Consider the following 12,528-nt stretch of genomic DNA (forward strand, 5'->3'; position numbering starts at 1 on the left):
AGGAAAGCAGACAGCACATCTGCTAAATAAGTCTTCTGGGAAAACAACTTTGTCAGTGGCTAAATTCCTTTTCCTGGCACTCAAGTGTCGGAAACGTATAACTGAATGCTTTGATGTGGGTTATCTGTGAGAGGTCTAGTACTGTGGCCCTACCTTATTTATGTACCCCTATGTTATAGTTTATAATTATTGTGTAATGTTTTATTTCTGACTATCGGTCGAATAAAGGAAATTGATTGATTGATTGATTGATGGCAGTTTGGATTTCTGGACCTACAGCAGCAATGCCATTCCATCTCCACAATGAGCACAGCAAACATTATCCCATCTTTTATAAGACATGATCTTATGTTGAATCATATTCTTAAGCTCCACATTTACTCCACACAGGCACACAAGTGGTTGTGTACCTGGATCATTTTCTGATACAGGTGGAAACTACCATTTTGTTTTTGAGAGGAAGGAGAAGGTAGTAGAGTTTTGGGTGAGCACATAGCACTGCACCTGGGAGAGTGCTCAAAATCTGCTTTTGAGGGTTGGAGGACTCTTCAGCAGATTTTATGGGTGCGCAGCAGGCAGTGAGGAAGCTAGCACCCTGTTACATGTGCAGAGGTTCACTAGCTCACCACTGTTTCCTCACCAGGAGCTTAAAAAAATGAAACCACAGCATTGGAAAAATGTTTCCTTACCAGTTGGTTTTGCTTTGGGCTGTATGCTTCTACGTGTGGTAGAAAGACGTGCACCATGACGGCTGCGAGGTTCCGTCTGTGTTTTCTGACGTGATAAAAGAGGCCTTCTTAGCTGGAAACCATTGAAGGAACAAAGTTAGAAATACAATAATATGGTTCTGCAATACATCTCACTTGACAGTAAGCCTGCAACATATGTGGGAGTTATGTTCTGCGGATTGTGCCTAAAGAGCTTAAATCACATATCGTCAAAACCTTTTAGGTTCGATGGCAAGTGGGATTGCCAAAGTCACACCCCTTTTATTTATTATTAATTTTTTGCCGTGCACATAAAGCTGAATGCTCACAAGTTAAATGTGAGCTACTGTATAGCCCTATTTTTTTCAGTAGATACATTTATTTTGTTTTCACTATTTGATCTAACAAGGCAGGTGAACAAAATTGTACCTTTTAGAATTTTACTTGATAATATGAGAACAAGGGAGACACTATTTAATATGGTCTTGTTATTGCTAGGACAGATTAGATAATCTCTCACCATGTCCTGCGTTTTTTAAAAAAGTGTCTGAGATTTTTAATGCAGATAATGAAAATGAAATGCAGTGATTAAACATGTGCTCCTAAGGGCTGTACACTCCTCCTTGTTGTCTTGTTGGAACAATGCAATCTCTACACAGAAACAGGCATACATCACAATCAGTTTCATAAACCCAATGCTTAACATTGATATGGTCTACTTCATTTTCAAGCAAATTCTACTGAACAAAATGTAATCAATTATTTCATCCAATAGGCTACCAACGTATTATGAACTTACCTGCCTCAAGCCTCTTTTTCTCCCTAATGGTTGCTGTAGAAGAAGATTGTGGTGTCCAGGTTCACTCTGCACGCTTGCTACCCTGTTAAGTGTTAAAAGCATTATCACTACTGTAGAAGAACATATACAAGAGACTTGTTTTGTTGCAGACGTTGCTAAACATATTGATAAAATCGCTTCCAAGATCACATCACCTCTGAAGGTAACGGGAGAGTATCTGTTAGGTTTGGAATTAGGAAATGAAGAGTACTAGGATAAAAAGAGTAATGACATTCAAGAGTAGGCCATATATTGGAAAGTATCAGTCTCGCAAACTGAACTCAAAATCATGCAGTAATACATCCAATGGCCATTCTGCTCTCCATGCCATGAAGGATGAAGGCAAGTCAATAAAAGGATGTCATTTTATGATCCTAATGTCTTTTTTTGTTTGTTTTTTTGCAGACACTAGGCAACAGTTGGAAACACACATTTTCCTTCCTGTTAGATTTTTAATTTACCCCTTAATCATTTATAATTTTAGTTCAGAAGGTGAATGATGAACACAGTTGACAAAGTATTAATTCATGTCATGGGCACAAGACTTAATGGAAAAAGTTATCACATTGAACACATACTTGCAGGCTCAAGTTTCTTTGTGGATAGTGATTAACATAAGCACTAGTCCTAGAAAAAGCATGATCATGGGCTTCAAAAAATGAATTTAACAGACTCAACAGAAAGCAAATTTTCTGAATTGAGAACAAACATAGTTCCATAATTAAGCAGGCACAAAACCCTACTGCAGCACTCATCTGCAAACTAGAACAATGTCTCCCCGTCTGTTTCCATTACTTTATAGTATAAAGTTTATACCATCCAATAAGAACTGTTCATATAACAGGGAATGCCTGCCAGTATTCTAGTTGAAAGAACAGCAATATGAAGACAATTTCAGTAGTAGATAGTACTTTGCCATTGTCTGATTACAGTACATTTTAATTCTGTCCCTTATACATCTCCTTAACAAGCCTTGGCATGCATTATTCAGTATTTGACTTTGAAATAGATTTTGCTGATGTCTGGACTGAAAAAGGCTCCCCACCCCCATCTTCCCTAACTTTGATGGATACTTATGGTTCTTGTTTATTGCAGCTTAAGAAATTGAACCAAATAAAGCAACATTTATAAGATATCAAAATTCTAATGGTCTTGGAGCACATGAGCAACAATAGTGCTCTTGATCTTACACCAGAGGAAGAATTAATGCTTCGTATTTATGTGGTGTATATGTTCTTTGGTCTATCTCTCACCTAGTGCTGGGCAGAAGTCTTCAGTCCAATGGTTTTTGCAAGCTGGGGCATGGGGTGGAGAGATGCTCTTTGAAAATTAATTAATCTTGGGGGAGGGTTTGGAATTTTCAGAGAAGAATCTTACATATAGAGTGGCTGACCCTTCCAAAATGGTCAAAGGGAATCTCTTTTGCCAAGTTGAAATGTAAGGGTTTAATACAGGGTTGTAACTAAGATGGCAAGGAATAGATCCGCTGGACTCTCTGCACTGTCCTACTGGACCCAGGTTGGCTTAGCTCCTCCTAGTGCTTGAAGGAAGGAACGTCATCCCTTCTCAGGAACCTTTTTGCAGCTTGCCCCTGGAAGCAAGCCAAAATAAAGGAAGGGAACACAGGACCCATAAAGAGAACAGCCACACACTGCATATAGGCACTTCAAACCAATTTAGGTAGCTCAGGCAGGCAGCCAAAATGAGCCACATAGAGCGTGGCCCCTGGGTCTAGTATGACAGCATGAGAAAGCAACAACCCTTCTCTCCCAATGGATCCTGCTAGAGGTAAAGAGTATCACTAAGGAAAATTCCAGCCAAGTGCGGAGACTCTCTTGCATAGCATTTGTCCTAGAACAAAATTCTCTAGATGGACCATTAAGAAATAGCTTTAATCCTATCTGTCGCCTGTCCAGGCACTGAAGAGCTCCCATATTGAGAGAACAGTAGGTCCCACCCCTCTGTTGTGTTCCCTGATTATGCAGAGTTCTATGTATATCGCACAAGGGCAGCAGACTCCCTGAAGCAGATATCCTCCAATCCACAGAGGGTAGCGGAATAAGCGAACAGATCCCCACAGTCTCTACATGCAACTCTAATCATGCAATGGCTTTAACTCCCAGATATGGCTACTGTAGAAAGCTGCAAGCAGATTACTTTGGTAGGGAAGACCTGCCTCAGAAGATGCAAGTAAGTAATTTTAAGCAACACTTCAGTGAACTTCCAAAGATTTTGAAACCATCTAGTAAACCACCTGCTAAAAAAAGGTCTCCCATATTATTGAAATTAGTACATGTGACTAAAATGATTAATAGGAACCTGACAGATGCTGCACAGGTTTAATTAATGCATTGCAGCAACTTGTTTGCTGGAACTGTAACTAAAAACTAAAATTTTGAACTCACTATGTAATAAATATAGCCAGGGATGCCACTTGAGTAAAATATTGGGAGGGGGGTGTCATGCATCACATGACGTGGTGCATGAACACCATTTGAAAGGCAATGCCCACTAACTTTTGGGGGCCCTGGCCCCCTCAGATATTTTATTGGGGGGCTGAAGACCCTTCAGCCCCTAGGAGTTGGCTTGTATGAATATAGCTAAACAGTTCCTGACAAATAGTCATTCAGGTCAGGATTCACTTAATGAACCCAGAAAGGCAAAGCAGTGCCCTGTGCAGGGCTTTCTGCTTGCACATTGGGGGTTTCCCTTCTCTCCTACTCCTGTGCCTCTGAAATAAGCTTGGGGTGTGTGTGCTGGGGGAACCCCCAGAACAGTGCACAGGAGTGATGGTGTTTGCACAGAAGGAATGCTTGCAATAGCACAACGCTGAATTTCTTCCTCAGTTTCCACATGAAGATCTCCAAAGGATAAAATGCAATAGCTTATATTTTCTCGTATTTAAAGGGGTTAGTGAAAAGTTTTGGGTATTTTCCCTAAACCTATCTTCTTGCAGCTTAAAACCTTTCCTTTTGTCTTACCTGGCATCAAAGAAGATGAGAGAACTGTTGACACAGTCTTCAAAGCATTTAAATACTGTTATAATCTATTCAATGAGTTTTTCTATAGTTCCATTTAGTTAAAATGGTCCTTTACTCATTATTGTCCTTCTCTTGCTTCCCTGAACTTTGTGTAGCAGTCCAATCCTAACAGTCACTCATCTTAAGAGATCCTACAACAGTAATGGTATTGTGGCAGCAGTCATTATGAGCTGCATTATGATTTGAATGCCACAGCAGGATCAATGGTTACTATTCCAGCAAGGGCCACCATTACATTACATGGTGTTTAATACATAGCAACAAAAATACTTAAAAATCACTGTCTCCCATTAACACTGATGTGTTATGTAGAAATAGAAATAGAAATAGAGCCCTTTGCTGAGAAGAGAAGAGGAGAAGACTCTAATCTGATATCTAGTAAAAGCTACAAAGACACGGACAAAGTCCTGCAACAGATAATCTAGGAGTTTGGTGTGACAAGTTTTATTTCACATGGAACCCGCCCCCGCCCCGCTTTTTTTTTCTTTTTTTGCCAATAAAGGTTACTAGTAATCAATAGTCTCAGCTGAACTAGGGTTGCTGCACATTTGACTTGCAGGCCTGATAATCAATGAAGAACAAGGAACAGGAATGGAGGGAGAGAGAACTGAGGATGAGTAAGGAAAGACAGTGAATATAGGGAGCAGGTTGTTCCCAGCACAGACACTGACATACAGGTAGGGTAAACACTGTACCTAGAGAGGCTGCCCTCAGCTGCCAGGCCTTGGGAGTCATCGAGGACATTAGGTTCACTGCAGGAGGGGCGGGGAGGTGAAGCATTTAGGGAAGAAAATATGTTTTTAAAGCATGCAACCGTCTCTGTGTTCAAAGAAAAGAAGTGTCAGAAGGATAGTAAAGGGAAAAAATAACAGTAAAGTTGGTCTCAAAGCTGACTCACTGAAGTTAGGGTCAAACTAGATTTTTGGTTAATGTGTAGACAGCAACTATATTGTGGTGGTTAAAAATGTAATACAACACATGTTGTATATGTGCACTGGGACACTGTTTATCCATTACCTACTTAGCTTTTTGTTTGTTTGTTTTTAACTGCTAAAATTAGCATTGGGAAAAAGCTCCCATTGGCACCAGCAGCATCTTCCCCTCCCCCAAAGCTACCTGCAGCAGGGTGGTGCAATTTTCATGTGGATCATAAGTGGAAAGAGAAGGGTTAAACCTCCCCATTCCCTATAGTTCAGATGAAAATTGGGATCCCACCACACTTTACATTATGTTATTTTTTAAAACCCAGTTATAGTTGCCGACTATCCATTGAACATTATATGCAGTTTGACCCCTAGAGCCAATACCTGGACAGAAGACTTGCTTTTTACTCTAACGGGTGTCCTATAGACAGAAGTTATGATGCAAAGAAATATCCTGATTTTTACAATACATCACAATTAGGTGGTATTGTAATAAAAGAAATGAGGTTGGAGTGATCTTCAAACCCTCGTGTCCTGTTTTTATTCTATTTACTGTCTTTCTTTTCAGACCCGCTTTCTCCTCAACATCATTTTACTGGACAGCATTCCTCTGGACAGCCATGACCAGATAGGCACCAAAGCTTCTCATATGTTTTGGACTCAACCCCCTTCTCATTTTAAACTTACCCATGAGGCCCACTCATTCCAACATTATTTTCCCCACAAGTAAGGAACCCTAAGAGCCTCACACAGCTGAATGAGGGCGACCTGCTCCTGTAGGTAAGGGTATGTGGAATGGGAGATCAATGTAATATTGGAACCTAAAGAACCTCACTTTTCCCACCACCACCTCCCCCCAAAACATGCATAGGAAAACATAGTTAAACACTAAGCTCCTTTTTCTGTAGCTCAGGATGTGGCAATGGGGCAGCCACCTGCACAAATATAATTACTCGATGGCCCTTGTGGTCTCTTCCAACTCTATGATAATGTGGATCAGTAAGAGCCTTCTGTCACAGAGCCTGTTCATCTCATACAGTTCTCCTGTCAAGGCTTCACTGCTGCAAGATCCTCTGCTTCCATGGGCGTAGCCAGGATTTATGTTAGGGAGGTCAGGACTGGGGTGGGGTGGGCAGAACCAAACTATCTGTGATGCAGTTGCTCAGTTAGTTAAGTATTTTTATTTATTTACAGTGGTACCTCGGGTTAAGAACTTAATTCATTCTGGAGGTCCGTTCTTAACCTGAAACTCTTCTTAACCTGAAGCACCACTTTAGCTAATGGGGCCTCCCGCTGCCGCCGCGCCGCCGGAGCACGATTTCTGTTCTCATCCTGAAGCAAAGTTCTTAACCCGAGGTAATATTTCTGGGTTAGCGGAGTCTGTAACCTGAAGCGTCTGTAACCCGAGGTACCACTGTACTTGATTTAGGTGGTGCAGCTGCCCCCTGGCTAAGCCCCTGACTGCTTCCATGAAACTTTATGCCTTTATTCCAAGAGTCTCTCCCCCCAGGGATGTGTTATCTCTTAACTAGAGGGAGTGCTGTCTGCAATATCAAACCTGGTTTTTTTCCCCAGGAGGAAGGCTCAGCCTGCTTCAGAATCATCTCCTCCTTTGGAACCCTGAAGACTCTCCAGGGGACGAGGGCTCTCCTGTTCACTTTGCGTTACAGTAATGCGCCATGACCAAAACAGTTGCAAATATTAGTGTGCCTTTACGTTCTCACCAGTTAATCAATTATTTTTTGAGCAATCCACCAATTAAACTTTGCAGTTTATACTTTTCAAGCGCTACCAGGCTAATGATGTCATAGCATACAAGTATGATTTACAGTACAGCAAAACATTAGTAGAACTGTTACAAATAGCTTTACAGCTGAACTTAATTTAGGCAAGTTCTTAGGGTGGAAAGCTTATAGCCCTGTCAATAGACAATGACTGCTCTTTCTTTCACAGTTGCCAGCCATCAAGGATTGTTTCTGATGACCAAACTAGATGAGACACAGGAGAAACGTGATAAGCATTTCTTGTGCATCCACCAGGGGGAGAACATGAATCAGGTCCATGGCACTAGGGCAGAGGTCGGCAACCTTTTTCAGCCGTGGGCCGGTCCAGCGTCCCTCAGACCATGTGGTGGGCCAGACTATATGGGGGGGGGGGGGGGAATGAACAAATTCCTATGCCCCACAAATAACCCAGAGATGCATTTTAAATAAAAGGACACATTCTACTCATGTAAAAATGCACTGATTCCTGGACCGTCCGTGGGCCGGATTGAGAAGGCGATTGGGCCAGATCCGGCCCCTGGGCCTTAGGTTGCCTACCCCTGCACTAGGGGAAGGTTTCTCTAAGAGTTTATCCACACTGACCTTTTGCCCCACTCATGCCACACAGGCCAGCACTTTAAAGCACTGCGTTGGGGTTTTCACTCTTTAATGCTGAAGTCCAACAAACAGCAATTCAGCTTTTCTGCAGAATGCCATGTGCTCTGATTCAGCTTGAAAAAGCAAGTTTTCATGGGGAAAGCTCCGGAGCACGGATCATGCCCAGAAAGCGCAGAAGAGAGGTAAGTCCAGAAAGGTAAGCCCCAGTGATGTTTTCCCAATTAAAATAAACTTCACAAAGCTGTGGGGTTTTCTCTCTCTTAAGGGAAAACATACAGGCACCAATGCTCAACACGTGTATTAAGTGGCCCCAGAGTGACTGCAAATGGGTATGGATTTCACGTGATGGCAGCATGGTTGCAAAAAGTTTCCGTTTCATGTTGCATCTTTCTGCCTTACTTTTTCACTATGCATAAGCAGTTGAGAGAGAGAAAAACCTGGCTAATTACTGTGTCAATTTATCACCATGTCAACTGGTTCTCTAAATCCACTGTAAGAAAACAAGACTAGGCTATGGAGGGGGAATACTGGGGATCAATGCCAATTTATTTTCCAATGATTGCCAAGTGAATATAAAAGTTGGGCTATCGCTAGATTTGAAACCCCCAAATTCTCTCTCTCTTGCATACACGCCCCCCCACACCCATGCACCATGAGCACAGTTAGCTTTTCCTATGTCAGCAGGTATGGGACAGTTCATGGTTACACATTCTTACTGTCTAAAATCTCACTTTACATTTTAAAGTCATCCTAATGTTCTCAATATGCCACACACCATAGTGCCTAAAGTTCTGTGCAAATGCAACAAAAGAACATTTAGTTCAAAAAGTAGGACCCCTTAGCTGTAGGACCATAGAAGTAGCTCAGCTACTTCTCAGCTAGATGGACAGATCTGTCCAAGATAGTGATCCATATGTTTTTATTTTTTTAAAATGTTGCATTCACAAGCACCTTCAGCTGAGGCTCTGATTTAGCAGAACATATCTGTAACTTAGACTAGGTCATGGAATGGAAAGTTAACAAGAACAACAATCTCTCTTCAAATTACCTATTCCTCACTAATAAGTATCAAGGAAAACATGTATAAGTTTCTAATATGTAGGATTAAAACAGTAGTTCCTACACCATACACATTTTAACATAAAGCCAATGTTACATTGCCTCATTTCTTATTTTATTTGACCTTGTGACAACTCTTCTTCTCCAAACACCCATGTGTTGAACACTATATTATACCTTCGTAATTTCTGCTCTTGTGAGAGATGTCAGGAAATGTGAAATAGTGCGTATTGTTACCTTTGGCTGGGTAGCATGCCCACCTCAGCCTGAGGTGCAGACATGCTGGAGAGATGGCTGGAGAATCTCCTCCTCCCAATGGCACCCATGAGGTATGCTTCCTGTTCACTTACCACACTGGGCATGCTCACGGAATCATCTAGAGGGGGTAGGATGAAGAATCTCTCACATTATGTTTTAATATCTGCTGTAAGCACCCAGAGTGGCTGGGGTATAACAACAACAACCACCACCACAACAACCACAACAGATGGTAAATTGTTTCACATATAGCTTTTGGGGTTAATAGTTTCATGGCTGCCAAAATTCAAGCTGTCAAAACTGGGACAAGCTTTACCCCTATAATAAAGCCTTCTGGGAGAAAGCCCTACTGGCTTCAATGGGACTGAGTCCCAGGTTATGTGTGTACTGGATTGCAGACCTTAGTTACATACCAGAATGAAAATGGCTTCAAGAAGTAAAAACCAGTTTGTTTGTTTGTTTGTTTGTTTGTTTTGTTTTTCAGCCTCAGCTTGAGTAATTTAAATCTACTTTTAATAATAATCAGCTAAAAATGAGATAAATTAAAGCTTTCCGCCTTAGTTCGAACTTCAGCAGAGCATTTGTAGCAGTTGTAACAGGAAGAGTCTTCCCTTCCTAATAGAACTGTAAAAATGGCAGCAAAATCCTTCAAATATACGAAAGTTTCAGCCCCATGATAAAAATAATCAAAATGTTTTTGTAAACCCTCTCAAATATAAGAAGTATAAATATAAAAATCTAAGTTCAAAATAATGTGCATAAAGGCAATATTTGTTAAGAAAAAGATTACTCTGCTTTTTTAATTGCTTTTTTAGTCCGTATAATTTAAATTAATATGTGTCCAACATTTAATTGTCCATATGGGTAAATCTCAGCGCAACAGCCATGTGTTTAAATCTGTGTTTGTATTTGTAGCAGCCATACAGAAAATAGAGGGCCAATTTTCACTTTCAGTAATAAAGGGAAGGGGCAGGATGGCAGTTTACCTCCCTGTGGCCCCTCTGCCTCGTGCTTTTCTCCTAGATGAATGAATGAATGAATTTATTTAATAAATCTGTATACCACCCATTATCCAAAGATCACAGAGTGGTTCACAGCATAAACCATAAAATACATATAATGAAAACAAGAACAAAACAAGCCTATAACCCCCCTCCCACAAACACATTGAAAAGAACAAGGCCTGGTTGAACAGTAACGTTTTCACCTGGTACCTAAAGGTGTGTATGAAAGGGCCAGGTGAGTTTCCCTAATATTATTTCTAGTATTAGAGCACAGCAAGGAAAAAAGCTATGCCAGAAGCTGGGAGGTTGCAGCAGAGCAAGAGATGGAACACGGCCACTCCATCAGCTCTGCTGAAGACCCCAGGCTCTTTCGTCCCTCCACTGTCGCCTGGCCGCAGCCATTGCATCAGAGGAAGGGAAGGGCAGCAGAGTATTTCCACTTGCTCTGCTGAGATATCAGCTCCATCCATCTCCTTTCCCTGAACTGTTTCCATTCCAGTTGGCCATTATAAGAAGTAGTATGTAACTTTAAGAACAGCTGCCTGCCTGTCTGCCTTTGCTTGTTTCCTTCTTTTCCTCTCCATCCTCCACCGCCCCCGCTTTATGAGATCAATGCTATTTTTCTAGAAAAAGAGGTGGCAGAACTCACCATGAGCACCTCCACTGTTCTCTTAGAATGGCAATGGCGCCCACCTGAGAGGTGCCAGAACTGAGTTCCAGCAAGTTCTGGCTGAAAAAAAGCCCTTTATAAGACGTATCTTAGATTATAAACCTATGGGCAGATAATGCCTTGTTATCTTATATAAACTCCTCCGGGAGTAAAAATGCTTCAGCTCAGGGGAAGGATTGTGCACACCTCCCAATGCATCTCCCTCTGCCCCTGGCTTTTTAGATGGCTGCAGGGGATCCAGATTTAAAGAAAGAGGCCTGCTGCCACATCACCTCTGCAATGCTGGGTACTTACTTTCTTCATCTTCCTCATCTGTCCGGCTTAAAGTATCCTGGGAAGCTTGTTGGGAAGGCTCACTATCCTGTTCCCAGACAGTTCCAGTGCCAGTGTTGGAGCGCGACATCGTGGCGAGACTCAGTCGGTATGCAGAGGTAGAGGTGCCTGCAGTGCTGATGGAAGTCTTACCTTGGTAGGCTGAACAAATTAAGGTGGCGGAAAAGAGGTGCTCATTAAAATGAAAGTTGGCAAGACTTAGTTCTTTTCCACAGCAGGAACGAAAGGAGGAGGGTCAGTGATCTGCAGATTCTGAGCCATTGGAAGTGCAGGCAATGTAAAGAGAAGCTTTCCTAATGTACTTACTTTAATTCCATGATACTATGAAGTTACAAGAAGCACTTCCCTGAGACTGATTGAATAAATGTCATGTAAGACATTTATCTCATCATATTTGATGGGCACTAGTGGTAGTCACTGGTTTTCAATTACACTATATATTTAGAAGATATTGTCTCACCACCATCCAGGTGGCAATTATTTCTTTGCAGGACTTCAGCCTTAAGGGATGCCAATGTAACATTTTACAAAAGCTTTAAAAAGTAAAATTATTGATCCTTTCCAATTTCAGTTTTAGAAGTGATATGTGGTTTAAAGCATTGTGCTGTTGTGGAAGATGAATGACACCTTATTAAGAGATCAGGAGATTGTTAAGAAGGCCCAAAAGAATTTGAGTGACTATTTTGAAATAAATTTGAAAACTACAGTTGAAAAAAGAGTAATCTGGGACGCAAGTAAAGCGGTCATGAGGGGGTTTCTGATACAACAGAATGCAGTAAAGAAAAGAGCTCAGAATGAGAAAAAAGATAAGATCTTGGAGAAAATAAAAGAAGGAGAGAAAAAATTAAGATCGAAACCAAAGTCACAGGAGATCCTGAGAGAAATTAAACTTTTTCAAGCACAATATACAAAATTGATAAACCAGGAAGTTGAATGGAAAATTAAACAAATGAGACAAAGGACTTTTGAATCGGCAAATAAGTGCGGAAAACTGCTAGCATGGCAGTTGAAAAAAAGACAGAAGTTGAATACGGTTACTAACTTAGAGATTGAAGGGAGAAACATTCAGAACCCTGTGGAGATCAGAAAATGCTTCCAGAGATACTTTAAACAACTTTATATCCAAGGGCTGCAAAAAGAGACTGAGATAGATCAATTTTTAAGAAACAATGGATTACCAAAACTATCTCAAGAAAATAAGACAACATTGAACTACAAAATAACAGAACAAGAGATTGAAGGTGCCATTCAGAACATGCAACTGGGCAAATCTCCAGGGCCGGATGGGCTAACCTCCAAGTACTATAAGACTTT

General features: G+C 41.2%; 1 protein-coding gene across 1 annotated transcript in view; it reads right to left on the reverse strand.

The window, feature by feature from the left end:
• The window catches only part of UNC80 (unc-80 subunit of NALCN channel complex), a 170,247-nt gene that overhangs the window by 12,085 nt on the left and 145,634 nt on the right, over positions 1 to 12,528 (reverse strand). Inside the window, 5 exon segments of the mRNA XM_077919672.1 lie at positions 690 to 801; positions 1,507 to 1,588; positions 5,282 to 5,338; positions 9,187 to 9,325; positions 11,176 to 11,355. Of these exon segments, the coding sequence (XP_077775798.1) occupies positions 690 to 801; positions 1,507 to 1,588; positions 5,282 to 5,338; positions 9,187 to 9,325; positions 11,176 to 11,355 (570 nt within the window).

This window comes from Podarcis muralis, chromosome 1, assembly GCF_964188315.1.
Source record: "Podarcis muralis chromosome 1, rPodMur119.hap1.1, whole genome shotgun sequence".
In the NCBI taxonomy this organism is placed as follows: Eukaryota; Metazoa; Chordata; class Lepidosauria; order Squamata; family Lacertidae; genus Podarcis; species Podarcis muralis.